This window comes from Tamandua tetradactyla, chromosome 18, assembly GCF_023851605.1.
Source record: "Tamandua tetradactyla isolate mTamTet1 chromosome 18, mTamTet1.pri, whole genome shotgun sequence".
In the NCBI taxonomy this organism is placed as follows: Eukaryota; Metazoa; Chordata; class Mammalia; order Pilosa; family Myrmecophagidae; genus Tamandua; species Tamandua tetradactyla.
In genome coordinates this window covers 68,477,051-68,491,639 of record NC_135344.1, presented here as the reverse complement: position 1 = coordinate 68,491,639, position 14,589 = coordinate 68,477,051, and the positions used below count along the sequence as shown (strand labels likewise).

The following is a 14,589-nucleotide window of genomic DNA, read 5'->3' as shown; positions in this document are numbered from 1 at the left end:
TATACCTTATGGCCCATCGAGTTACTGTCTGTGAGCAAGGGTTGGGAGAGTACTCTCAGCGCGGCGTCTTCGCTCCTCTCCCCAGTCCCGCCTTATCTGTCCTCTGACAGCCTCTAGCTCTTTACTCGCCGTGGTCCGGCTTTCCCTCTCCCCACTGCCTTGGCCGCACATCCCATCCGAGCGCAGGCACCTTGGGAACTGGGACTTTCGCCCGCAGCTTGGACACCTGCGTGGGTGGGAGGTTGGAGAGGTGGGCCTAAGAGTAGGGGGCTTTGGGCTACTTTGGTGGGAATCTTCCTCACTGCTATTTCCCCGCCCCCTCCCGCCTCCTCCTAAAACGCCGCCCTCCCCAACGGCAGAAGTGGCAAAGTGACCCGGCTCCTCCCGGTCTCCTGAGAAGTGGGCGAAGTCAAGGGGAGTGAGACGAAGGGCAGAAGAGCGATAACTCCTTAAGGAATTAGACTTGAAACTCCAGCCGAGGACTGCAGCAGAAGCTGCTACTGCGGCGCCGCTGACTGTTGCAGTGTCCGTTTGGAGCTGGCGGTGAAGGACCTTGGTCCCTTTGCTGCTGTCCATGGCTACAAGTTGGCAAAGAGTCGATTTTCTCTGTGGATGACCTTACCGGCGTGCGCGTGTATGTGCTTTTGAATACGCCCCACTGGAGCAAGAAACTGGGTGTGTATCACGTGAAGTCAAATCGAGTTAGGGAGCAGTTGAGAAAATGTGCTTATTTTGAGGGTAGGAAGCTGTCTCTAGGGGTAAACGGGTATATACAATAATCTTTATTTCTCCCCCTCAATTCCAGACTCTGCTTTCAATAAAGACCCTTGTGGAAAAAAGGGAGAGGGGAAAGTGTAGAAGGGCCTAGAACTCTATAATTTTATTATTGGTCTTTAATTTAGAAGGTTGGTTTGTACTTACTGTGGTCATGAACCTCAGATATGTGGGAAGAAAGGGATAGTGTATTTATTAAGGGGAGGAATTCAGTTTGAGCTTCAACAACTTCAAATAGAGAACTGGAGAGGAGGAAGTCACTTCCCATCCCAACCCCATCAGGATATTAGCCCTGGAGGCAGAGATGAGCTTCTGTCAGTTCTGCCTTGCACCATAGGAGGAATGCTGTTTTGGCTCAATAGGAGACCTTCTGCTGCCCATCCCAAATAACTCAAGGGGAGAAAATGTTCTGCACAGTGAAGGACATTCAATCAACACAAGATCAGAGAAGTTGGAAAACAGCAGCTCTTTGCTGTGTTTATAAACCATTTAACACTTCATAAAGCATTTTCATGCTGTTAGCTCATATGATCTTCAAATTATCCTGTAGGGTAAGCAATATTGTGTCTGTTTTACCTACCTCAGGGAGGCTAATTCCAGATAGTCTTGCCAGTCTCAACTGGAGTTCTCTCAACTCAGATTCTGTTTCTTTCTTCTGTACCTCAGAGCCTTTCTTCTGCTGTTTTTTGGTCTAGGGTCACACTGAACCAGAGGGACAGCATGTCCTTCCATTTCTGAAGTGGGGGGCTGAGGTTGATGTTCAGAGTTAGGGTTACTGCATGATGTTAAGAGGCGTTTTCTGAAAGCATGATCCTGGGAAAGGGTTTGTAATAAGCGGTGGAGAACCTCTGGGGTGGACTGATTTGACTTTAGTAGCCCACAATTTGGACCGGGCTTTACTTTTTCATTTCCGTTCCAAGTTTTGTATTAGGGTTTTTCCTATGGGGAAAGTGGAAGTATTCATAATGGCATAAATTGACCTGGATAGGTATGAAACAGAAACTTGTGAGGAAACAAATTGTGAATCATTTAAATTTTTGAGATTCTTTTGAAAAAGTCTTAAGGAATTTTTTTTTACTATAAGAATATATTGCTAAAAATATTGTTGAGTAACTTTTTTGTCTGCTGAGCATATGTCTTCTAATACATATAGTGATAGTATTCTGAAAGAAAACCAGAACAATTAACTATTTTTTGAACTGCCAGATTTTCAGCACTACAGCCTCATTTCTAGGACCATCGTTCTTCTAAATCTCTGTAATCTGGGGATCCAGATGTTTTCCACTGGTCAAGAGAAATACACCTCTTTCCTCCAAGCCAACTCAACACTCAGGGAGGAAGGGAAGAGAGGTATGTGCAAAATCATTCCAAAATTAAAATGTTAGGTAATCCAAGATGCATATAAAAATGAATTAACAATGAGCTTTTCATAAAATTGGGTCAGTGGATTCTTGCCCTTAAAAACATATTGCAGGTCTTTGGATTTTTTAGCAAAGGGAAACAAGAATCCTGAGGTCTAGTTCTGGCTTGTGGTCTGAGCAGTGTTTGAGTGATTTTGCTGCTTCTTTGTTTACCTTAAAAGCAAAGGTGAAAAGTGATAGAGATTCATAAAGGAGGTTTCGGAATTATGATGGAATGAAGGAGAAATAGAATAGGAATTTATAAGTCTAATTAGGATCCATGCTTATCATATGGTATAAAAAATCCTTGCATTTTCTTGTTTGGGTTAGTCTATTATAAGAAAATGGCTTAAATTGGAAAGGGTCTTCAGGTTGTTTCTTAGTGTACATATGGCAGAAAATTCAACTCTGCATCTTTTCTCTTTCTTACACAATTAACAGACTTTGAAATTCAGAAGGATTTTAATTTTGTACCTGCCAATTTTTAAACTTTTAAAGGTAGGGTCATGATTATTAATTATGTAAGGATCTAGATATCTGAAGCCTATGACTAATTTTTCTTTTACCTTTAAGGGACCTATATTTTAGAATTAATAACAGTTAAGTGAGAAATAAGTATATATTTATTGATTTCTCTATAAGTACCACATATTCCTAAATACAGGTTAACTGAGCTCAGGCACATCACTTAGGCTAGAGGCCAAAATAAAGTCCCTTGCTTCCTTTCTCTAAATCTCCTATCTACCTTTCCTCCTCCCATCCCCTCAAACTAGATAGACTCTTCTTAGAATTATGTAGAAAAGTTAGAAGCATACCACCAGGGCCAAAGGAAAGAAGGTGAGACAATGAATATGGAAAAATATGTTTGCCCCCCTGCAATGCATAATTCTAAACCGACCCAGGTTACTTAATCTGTGGTTATAGCAAATGCTTCGATTTGGGGTGGAGGTGGGGAGTTCTGGGAGGAGATGTCTGGGCTTCCCATATAATGCTATGGTTTTGCAGGGGAAATATCAAGGCATTCTCACCAATTTTTAGACAAAGTCAAAGTGGATGTAGGAAGAAGTAGTATTGGTCATTGGAGCTAAAAGTGAAAAAGTAGACAAGAGAATGCCAGAATACTTCTTGGCCTATTCTAGGAAGAGGAAGTTGTTATATTTACAGTTTTAAATCTTGTTTTAATGCTGTGGTTTTACTCAAAGAATTCCAAACTCTGAACAATCAGATTAGTAAGTCCTTCTCCCCTGAGGAAGAGCTAGTAAGGAATAGAGTGTGAGATGGGAAGTGAGGGCAGGATTTCTTTATTCCTGGGCCATTCCCCACTTGACCCAATGATTAGTGTATTAGGGATTAATGTGCCTCTCTTGTGGATGGGTCCAATACATGCTGAAATTGATGTTTTGGATTGCCTTCAAGTCTAATGCATTGTCAATGGAAATATCTTTCAACTCTTGCACATATTAGGGAAAGAATGGTAAAAAGGATTTCATGGGAGAATAAAAATGGTATAATTTGTAAGGAATTAGGCGGCTAGCCCCTTGACTTCTAAGCTTAGTTTGGAGTATATTTAGCACCAACAGTTCTGGAGGGAGTTGTCAAAGATATTTAAGAAAATATTTATTGTATGGCAGCGATAACTTTTATTTATTTATGTAAGTTTCCTACTGATTCCTGAGAGATCAATGAATAAATAAATTACATGGCAGACAGTCTTATCTGGAAGGTTTACAAGCTTTACAACTGCCAACCCAACTAAATTATCTTCTCTAAGTCAAAGTTGTTTTTTTTTTTTTATAACTTTTATTCATTATTTAAAAAAATTACATAGAGTAAAATCGACTTTTTGGGGTGCAGTTATATGAGTTTTAATACATATATAGATTTGTATATAACCAACACATAATTAGGATACAGAGCAGTTCCATTGCACTGAAAAATTTCTCATTCTGCCCTTTTATAATCAAACCCTTCTCCCAAGCCCAAACCCCTGGTGACGACTAATCAGTTCTCCATCCCTGTAGTTTTGCCTTTTCCAGAATGTCATATGAATGGAAGTATACCTCACATAACCTTTTGCAACTGGCTTCTTTCACTAACATAATACCCCTGGGATCCATTCATGTTGTTGCATGAATTGAGAATTCAATTGCTTTGATTATTGAGTAGTATGCCATTGTATGAATGTACTCACAGTTGTTTATCCCTTCCCCCATTAAAACATATTTAGGTCATTTTCAATTTTTGGTGAATATGCATAAAATTCTGATAAATATTCCTGTATATATATGTGTGATAATAGATTTTCCTTTTTCTAGTGTAAATACATAGGAGTGAGATTCTTGGTTCTTATGATAAGTGTATGCTTTACTGTTCTCTGGAAAGGCAGAGCCATTTTGCATTATCACCAGTTTCAGTTGCTCAGCATCCTAATCATTCTAATAGGTATGCAGTGGTATTCATTGTGTTTTAATTAGCATTTCCCTAATGACTAATGATTTTGATCATTTTTCATGAGCTTATTTGCCATACATATATATATATATATATATATATATATATATATCTTTTTTGGTGACATATCTGTTCAGCTTTGGGGAGGATGGTGGTGGTGGCAGTATTTGTTTTCTTATTGTTGAGTTTTGAGAGTTCTTTATATATTCTGGATCCAAATCTGTTGTCAGATATGTGATTTGAAAATATTTTCTCCCAGTAGTGGCTTGTTTTTTCATTCTTTTAATGCAGTCTTTTCTGGAGCAAAATATTTTAATTTTGATGTAGTCTAAATTATCAAGTTTTTCTTTTATAGGTTATGCATTTGATAGCTAAGAACTCATTGCCTAATCCAATGTCTTGAAGATTTTCTCCTATGTTTTCTTCTAAAAGTTTTATAATTTTACATTTTGATCCATGAAATGTTTTAAGTTGGTTTTTTGGATATGGTATGAAGTATAGGTTATGATTCACTTTTTTGCATATGAATCACCAATTGTTCTAAAATCATTTGTTGAAAAGACAACATTTCTCCATTAAGTTACCTTTGTAACTTGTCAGAAGTCAAATGACTATATTTGTATGGATCTATTTTTGGATGCTGTATTCTGTTTCTTTTATCTGTATGTCTCTCCTCTCATCAAGATCATACTGACATGATTACTATAGATTTGTCATAAGTCTTAAAATCATATAGTGTGATTGCTCCAACGTTTTTCTTCTTTTTCAAAATTATTTTGTCTATCACAGTTTTTTTTTTTTTAACAATTCCATGGTTTTTAGTTTATTCATAGAGTTGTGCAACCATCACCACAATTTACTTTTAGAACATTTTCATTGCTCCCCAAAGAAGCCTCATATCCATTAGCAGTCACACTCCATTTCCCTCAAAACCCTCTCCTCAGTCCCTGGCAACATAATTTTGCTTTTGGTCTCTATGGATTTGTATATACTGGACACTGCCTGTAAGTGGAATCATACAATATTTAATCCTCTTGTGTCTGGTTTCTTTTACTTAGCGTATTTCCAAGGTTTGTCCAAGTTGTAGCATTTATCAGTAATTCATGCTCTTTTTATGTTTGAATAATAGTCTATTATATGAATATACCACATTTTATTTATCCATTCCTCAACTGATGAGCGTTGGGGTTTGTGCTGGTTTGAAAGGAAGTATGCCCCCTAGAAAAGCCATGTTTTAATCAAAATATCATTTCATAAAGGTAGAAGAATCTCTATTCAATACTGTATGTTTGAAACTGTAATCAGATCATCTCCCTGGATGATGTGATTTAGTCAAGAGTGGTTGTTAAACTGGATTAAGGGACATCATGTCTCCACCCATTTGGGTGGGTCTTGATTGGTTTATTGGAGTCCTATAAAAGAGGAGATATTTTGGAGAATGAGAGATTCATAGAGAGCAGCACCACGAAGCAGAGTCCACCAGCCAGCTACATTTGGAGATGAAGAAGGAAAACATCTCCCGGGGAGCTTCATGAAACAGGAAGCCAGGAGACAAAGCTAGCAGATGACACCATGTTCGCCATGTGCCCTTCCAGCCAAGAGAGAAGCCCTGACTGTGTTTGCCATGTGCCGTCTCACTTGAGAGAGAAACCCTGAACTTCATTGGCCTTCTTGAACCAAGGTATCTTTCCCTGATGGATGTCTTAGATTGGACATTTCTATAGACTTGTTTTAATTGGGACATTTTCTCAGCCTTAGAACTATAAACTAGCAACTCATTAAATTCCCCCTTTTAAAGGCCATTCTGTTTCTGGTATATTGCATTCTGGCATCTAGCAAACTAGAACAGGGTTGTTTCTATTTTTTTTTGTCATTTGGAGTAATATTACTACGAGCATTCACGTAAACATTTTTGTTTGAATACCTGTTTTCAGTTCTTTTGGATATATATATAGAAGAGTGAAATTGTTGGGCCATATTATAACTCTATGTTTAACAGTCCAAACTGTTTTCCATAATAGCTGCATCATTTTACATTCCCACCAGCAGTCTGTGAGAGTTCCAGTTTCTCCACATCCTCTGACAATTTTCTGCCTTTGTTTAAAAAAAAGCAGTTTTATTGAGATATATTCACATACCAGACCATCCATCCAAAGTGTACAATCAATGGCCTTTAGTAAAGTCACAGAGTTGTGCATTCATCACCATAATCAATTTTAGAACATTTTCGTGACATTCGAAAAGACCCCATACCTCTTAGCAGTCGCCTCTTAATCCTTTACCCTTTCCCAGTCCTACGTAACCACCAGTCTAATTCTGTCTCTATAGATTTATTTATATTTACATTTTTTATGAATGGCACATTAAATATGCAATGCTTTCTGTCTTGTTTCCTTCACTTAGCATATTTTTAAAAATTATTGTTGTTTTTTAATTAGATGAATTGTAGGTTTACGAAAAATTATGTAAAAGATGTTGTATTCCTATATGCCCCCCTACTGTTGACATTTTGCAATAGTATGGTACCTTTGTTACAATCGATGAAAGAGTATTAAACTATTCCTGTTAACTATAGCTCATAGTTTACATTAAGTACATATTTTCCATACAGTACCCTATTATAAACCCCTTGCAATAGTGATGCATATTTGTTATAATTCATGAAAGAACATCCTTATACTATTAATCACAGTCCTTTGTCCAGAGCAGGTTTCACTGTGTTATACGGTCCCATGTTTTATCCTCTACTTTTCATTCTAATAACATAAGTGACCCAAAATATTCTAGTTCTTTTGCCTTTTCCAAATAAAATTTTAGGATCAGCTAGCTGATATCTATGTAAAATCCTGCTGAGATTTTGATTGGAATTCCCTGAAATCCATAGATCAATTAGGGGAGATTGGATGTTTTAACTGTTTTGAGTTTCCATTCCTTGAACATAATATGTCTCTCCATTTATTTAGGTCATCTTTGATTTCCATCAGCATTTTGTACTTTTCAGCAAACAAATCTTCCACTTGTATTGGTAGATTTTTATATTTGTTAGTTCTATATTTATTTTTGTGTGCCTACTGTATATAGCCTTTGAAAATAACTCATTTTCCAAATATTCACTGCTGGTTTAGAAAAACAATATTTTGCATAATGATCTTGTTTGCTGTTACCTTGCTTAACTCTCTTAGGTGTAGGAGATATTCTGTAGATTCCTTAGGCATTTCTATGGAGGCAATCATGTCTGCAAATAAGAGCAATTTTATTTTCTTTTTCAACTTGGTGCCTTTTTGCACTGGCTAGGGCTTCTAGTAAAATGTTAAGTAAGAGTAGTGGTAGTATACATCCTTGCCTTATTTCCAAGCTTGAAGAAGAGCATTCAGTCATTCACCATTAAAAGTGATGTAAAAAACTGTAGGTTTTTAAAAAATATATATGCCCATCAATAGTTGGAGGAAGTTCTCTTCTATTCCTAGTTTGCTGAGAGCTTTTTATCATCAATTGATGTTGCATATTGTCAAATGCTATATATTTTTTCTGCTTTTATTGATATGATCATGGAATTTTTCTCCTTTAGACTATTAATAAGGTAGATTATTTTTATTGACTTTGAGATGTTGAACCACCCTGAGATAACACCCTCTTAGTCAGGATGTGTTTATTCCTTTTACATAGTGAAGGGTTTATTCTGCTAATATTTTGTTGAAGATTTTTGTGTCAATGTTCGTGAAGGATATTCGTCTGCAGTTTCTTTTTCTGCCCTGTCTTTGGTTTTGATGTCAGTGTAATGTTGGCCTGATAAATAAATTGGGAAGTGTTCCCTCCTCTTCGACTAGGAAGAGATAGTATAGAATGTATCATTTCTTCTTTAAATGTTTGGTGGAATTTACCAGTGAAACAATTTGAGCCTAGAGTTTTCTTTGTGGGGAGGTTTTTAACCAGGAATTTAAATTTCTTTAATAGATACAGGACTGTTGCATTTATCTTGGGTGAAGTTTAGTAATTTTTCAAGGAATTGGTCCATTTCATCTAATTTGCTGAATTTATGTGAATGGAGATGTTTTTAAAATTCTCTTATCCATTTTATATATGTGGGTTTTTTTTGTCCCCACATATATAGTAATATATCTTCTATCTTTTTTCTTTGTCAGTTTGGCTACAGGTTTATTAATTTCTATTTTATCTTTTCAAAGAAACATTTGGTTTCACTGATTTTTCTCCATTGTTTTTTCTGTTTTCAATGTCATTGATTTTGCTCCTTATATTTCCTTCTTTTTTGCTTGCATTTGCTTTTCTAGATTGAAGATGAAAGCTTAGTTTTTTTTTTTTCAAGGGCAGGCACCGGGAAAGGAATGAAAGCTTAGATTTTTAAATTGAAATCTTTCTCTTATCTAATAGAAGCACTTAATGCTATACATTTCCAACTAAGCATTGCATTAGTATTATCCCCTATATTTTGATACGTTTTAATTTCATTTTTCATCTAGTTCAAAATATTTTCCAATTTACCTTGATACTTTAGTCTTTATCCCATTGATTATTTAGAAGTGTGTTGTTAATTTTCCATCTATTTGGGCATTTTCTATGTATCTTTCTGTTATTCATCTTTACTTTAACTCCATCATGTTCAGAGAATATACTTTCTATGATTTTCAGTGTTTTAAATTTAATAAGTTATATTTATGACCCAGAATGTGGAATATCTTGGTGAATGTTTCATGTGCACTTTGAAAGAAATTTTATTCTGCTTTTATTGGGTGGGTGTTCTACAAATGTTAATTTGACACAGTTAGTTGATGGTGGTGTTCATTTTTTCTATGTTCTAGCTGTTATTTGGTTTGCTTGAATTATCAATTATTGAGAGAGGAATGCTGAAGTCTCCAAAACAAATTTTGGATTTTTCCATTTTTCCTTTGCTTTTTATCAGTTTTGCTTAACATATTTTGAAGCACTCTTATTAGGTTTATATGTATTAAAGATTGTTATGACTTCTTCTGAATTGACCCTTTTATCATTCTGTAGTAGCCCTCTTTATCCCTGGTAACTTTCCTAGTACTGAAGTCTAGCTTATCTTATTATAATATAGCCACTCCAGCTTTCTTTTTATTAGTATTTGCATAGTTTATTGCTTTCTATCTTTTTTACTTCTAACCTATGATACAACTATAAATTATTATAAAATATAATATATAATTTTACTATATAGTATGATTATAACCATTTCATTTAATGTGGATTTCTTATAATCTGTGTATTGTTCAGTCTTGCTTTTTAATGGAGTGCATAGAGTTTCAGAGGTGGTTTAAATTAGCCACTGACTACCTGGCTGTTTCTCTTCTATAGCTACTGCATTTTCTAACTCACCATTAGAATCACTTAAAATTTAATTCTCCATTATCACTTGAAATTTAATATTTCATCATTTTTTTCGGATGATAAAATTGAGGCTCAGAATACCTGACAAATTTTTGGTTGCAGAACCAAAATTTGAAATTGGGTCTTCATTTTCAAGACACAATATAGTTATTAAATAGTAAGCAACAAACAATTTGGGACACTAGAACTAGAGACACACACACAAAAGAAAAATTGGTATCCCATAGGGAGAATCTTCTGCATACTAAATCTCTTTTCTTTCAAGCTAAAAGATATAATTTGCTTTCTCAGACCACAGAGAAATGGACTCTGTCCTTGCACACTTGCACATTGGATTTTTCATCTACTCCAGGCTGAGGGAAAGTAAAAGAATGGACAACATAGGATTGCCAAAATTAACCAATAGGATAAAAAGATCACTAAACATACACAGCACTTTATAGATTTCAAAGCATTTTTATTAACTAAGTGCCATATGCATGATCTTTCTTGGGTTGAGAGTAAATGGCATCTGGCTAACAGTTATAGTCTTTCTTTATAGAACTGATATAAATATTTCAGTCATACTATAGCAATTCAAATTTGCGGCATTTTAAATGTGGTTTCTAAAGAAGCTTGTGTTGGAGTACAGGTAGGCCTGGCTCAAACAGCTCTGCATTCAATGCTTAGAGACATTGGGTAAGTTATAGAATCTTGATGATTTGTTCATTTGAAAAATGAAGATAATAATATCCATTTTCTATAGTGGTAGCAAAGATAAAGATGAAATACCTAGGCCAGGATAGGCTAAGTGGTAGGTATTATTGATGTTATTTTTATTTTGAAAGGGATTGACTAGTAATAATAATGACTAATAATAAATATGTATGTATGAATATGAGCTTAAGATTGGATCATCAGTCTTGGGGAGCTATACAGCGAACTGTTTCTGCAGGAGAAGACTGGCTTACTGGTTCACTATGTTACCTGGGTAGAGGTTATGAAACTTTAAAGCAAAATGCTGCAACAGGCTGAATTGATGATAAAGCAGATGTCTGAGTGCATCCTGGGATGAATAAGTTATGAATCATGGAAAGTTGCTGTTTAAAGGCTAGCAGCTGCATGCTTGAAAGCAGATGGCCATCTTGCTGATCTGAATAATTCTGGTCTTGTCTAAATTTAAAAGCTGGATACGTTTAGGTATAAAGAAGAATGCATAAGAACACTTAGTAGCCCTGAATGATGATTTTCTGGTGAGAGTAAAATGCTTTATGTTTAGTTAAGGTAAATTTGTATGTTGAGATATTATTTCAGGTTCCCTCTGACCTTTTTTTTTTTTTGAGATTGATGGTCCCCTTTCTGACCACATACATTAGCTACTACTCATTGAATATTATCTTTGGTCCAGACCTAGCTAGTTAGATCCCTAGGGAAAAGGGGTTGGAATTTCCTTTAAAAAACACTGACTTACTATGTAGCATTGAGTTAGTTATTATATCTCCTGTGCTTCTTTCCCAAATGATTTTTCCAATCATTTTATAAATGACCTTCCTTAGCATACTTAGATTTCAATAAAGACTTAGTTTTCGGTAAGGACTGTTACTGGGAAGAGAAGATGAGCATAAGGCAAGGCTAGGGAGCTTACAATTATAGAACACCTACTATGGACCAGGTATATCACATTCAGTTTTCAGCAAGGAACACCTTTATAAAGTAAATGCCAAACAAGAACTATCTTTTTTAAAAACATGGTTGTTAAAATGCTATTCCATGTTCCAGTCACAGTGGATTTATTGACTGAAATTAGCAGACAAAAGTGAATTGCCTTAAACAATTTTATTTTCAAACAGAGAGGTAGTACTTATGGTACCTAAGAAATACAGCTCAATTTGTGAATGTAATATCTACTCTAGACACCTCATAAACTAAGTGATATGTCTGTTTGGTGTTTAGACAGGAGGCCTCCGTGGAATCCACACTTGTATTGCTTGAAAGAAGTCGTTAATTTTTATCTCCATGGAATTTATTCCTAACATTCTTGTGCACTTATTTCTGCCTTTCCATTTAAAATTTGCATTTTTGTGGGAATAAAAAATGAAATTATATGTTTATTGCTACACCATAGATGAGATTTTAATCATCCTTAACCAGGGAATTTAGGATGAAGTTCCCTATACCTTAATTGCAATCTGACTTGTGCTTTGGACTATATGATTTTACTACATGATCAGGTCATGCTATATAAGTCAATAAATAATAGCTAATTTACTCTAAAAATAACTTATGTATCAAGGACAACCTTTAAAACTTCATTTAGCTTGCCACTCTTCCTTGTGCCTTCATGGCAATGCCAGTTGGGTGGAGTTGTTGGTTATTAGACTGGAACCCAGTAAAAAGGATAAGCATGACCATCCTCCACTCACCCACTTTAGACCAAAGCAGGTCTCTTAGAGAAGACTACCTGCAGCCTGGCCTGGGGAAAGAGGTGATAGCATACTTGGTAGGAATGGAGCTGGAGTTAGTAAGGAAGGTCTTAAATGGGTGTGTAGGGAGTTTTAAAAACTTCAGATAATTCCATTCATTCATTCATTCATTTATATTAATTTATTCAGCAGACATTTGCTGTGTATTCTCTCTGAGCCAGGCACCCTGTTAGGTGGTGGGAACCAGGACTTTATTGTGAAGAATATTTTATAAAGAGTACTTTAAGATTAAGAAGTAAACTAATAAAGTATATAATGGAAGGGGATGGGGAGAAGAGAGGATGGAGAGGAGGGATTGGTTAATTGGGGAGGAAGTGTCCTGTCTTGGGTCTGAGTCCTCTTAGGATACCTGCACTGGGGAATGGTTAAAGCCTTGCTCTAGTGGAGAAAGCTTTGTTGACCATCCTCTGCTGTCACTGGGCCATGCATAAGGGCATGTCTGTGAGTACTGGAGTGTGGGATGGGGAGGGAGTTATGACCTAGAGAGAGATGATCCCTCCATCATTCACTTTAGATATATAAAAGTGCTTTATAAGAAAATGGTCCCTAATATCTTTAAATGAAATAAAGATGCCCTCAAAGAAGGGATATATTGAAGTGCTGAAAGGAGATTTCTGAAATAGAACAAATGTATTTGATCTGACCCTTGAAGTGTATACTTCTGGCCCCTGAACTGTATCTTCGCCTTGAGGTTACCTTTGGTGACCACTGTCCCCACTAGAAAAGGATGAGGTGTGTGTATTCCCTCTAAGAGTTGCCTCGAGCATGGGTAAACATGTCCTTTAGTTAATTTCTCTAAGCCTAGCTGAGGTAGACTTTTAGTAAACACTAAGAGCAAAGCCAAAGGAAATAGCATACAAATACTTTAAAAGGGCCAGGATTTTGATCCTGCCGTAACTGTTTTATTTCTAAATCTGCTAGGCTCTGGTCCAACCCACTTTATTACTATCTATACTATAACTCAGGGGTTCTTAATCCTGACTACATATTGAAACCACCCCAGAAATTTTACAATATACCAGTACTTTGAGTGTACTCCAAGATGATGAAATAAAAATCTCCAAGGATGGATCCTAAGCATAAGTGTTTGCTAGAAGCTCTCTGGTTGTTTGATTGTACAGTTGGGCTGAGAAACACTGATTTAACTTAAAAGGGCAAGGACAACAAGGAGGCTCCTTGTCTGATTTTTATACTCCTTCTCCTCATGTGCCTTCCCTGATACAGAACAGGGCACACTTAACTGCTCAGTATATGCCACGTAATTGAATGAATGAATGAACCAATGTTGTCTTTCTTTTCACCTTGTAGTCTTTCCATCAAATTAAGAGCCAAGGGAAGATTCTAACTCTGTTCCCCACCTAGGGCCTGCCTTAGTTTCCAAAGGCCCTAACATATTATCACAAACTTGATGGCTTAAAATAACATAAATTTATTTTCTCACAATTCTGGAGAATGGAAGGCTGAGGTCAAGGTTGTTAGCAGGACCATGCATGCGCTGATGGCTCTGTGGAGGAATCCTTCCTTGCCTCTTCTAGCTTCTGGTGTTTACCAGCCATCCTTGGCATTCCTTGGCTAGCAGTTGAGGCACTTTAGTCTCTGCCTCCATCATCACATGGCCTTCTGTCCTATGTCTGTGTCTCATCTCTCCTTGTTATAAGAACAGCCACTGCCTTGAATTAAGGGTCCATGCTACCCTAGAGTGACCTCATCTTAACAGATTACATCATTTCTAAATTTTGTCATATTCTGAGTACTGGGGGTTAGGACTTCAAGATATCTTTTTTGAGGGGACATAATTCAACCCATAACAGGGTCTTCCCATCCAGGTCTGTTTGAGGAACACACCTCTTCTCCTGACGATTAGCACAACTGTAGGATTGCTGCTCTTGAGACGCTGGGAATGGTCTTGCTCCATTTCTTCCTGGTGAAATCGTAGTCATTTAATGACCATGGCATTCACAGAACCAGAATTATGGCAAAAATTAGCAGAAGGGTCTTTATATCTTAGGCAGGTGGTTCTGCTGTGGGGAGGCAAGGATAAAAGCGGTTAGCACAGTTCTCTAATACAGGAGGCAGAGAACAGGAGCATGTATCCAGCCAGAGGGACAAAAGCCAAAGGGCCACTGATTGCTCTG

The 14,589-nt window shown here is 36.6% G+C and overlaps 1 protein-coding gene across 6 annotated transcripts in view; it reads left to right on the top strand.

The window, feature by feature from the left end:
* The window catches only part of AKAIN1 (A-kinase anchor inhibitor 1), a 97,049-nt gene that overhangs the window by 34,777 nt on the left and 47,683 nt on the right, over positions 1–14,589 (top strand). The window contains exon 3 of one of the 6 annotated variants that reach the window (XR_013165270.1): positions 1,981–2,002. The exons of 4 other annotated variants lie outside the window; for them this stretch is intronic. Coding sequence is in view for 1 of the 2 variants with exons in the window: in XM_077135903.1 (XP_076992018.1) it covers positions 2,049–2,124 (76 nt within the window). In the remaining variant the exon portion in view is untranslated. Of the gene's footprint in view, positions 1–1,980; positions 2,125–14,589 lie in introns of those variants that run through there. One more of the 6 variants, XM_077135903.1, reaches the window with a different exon arrangement.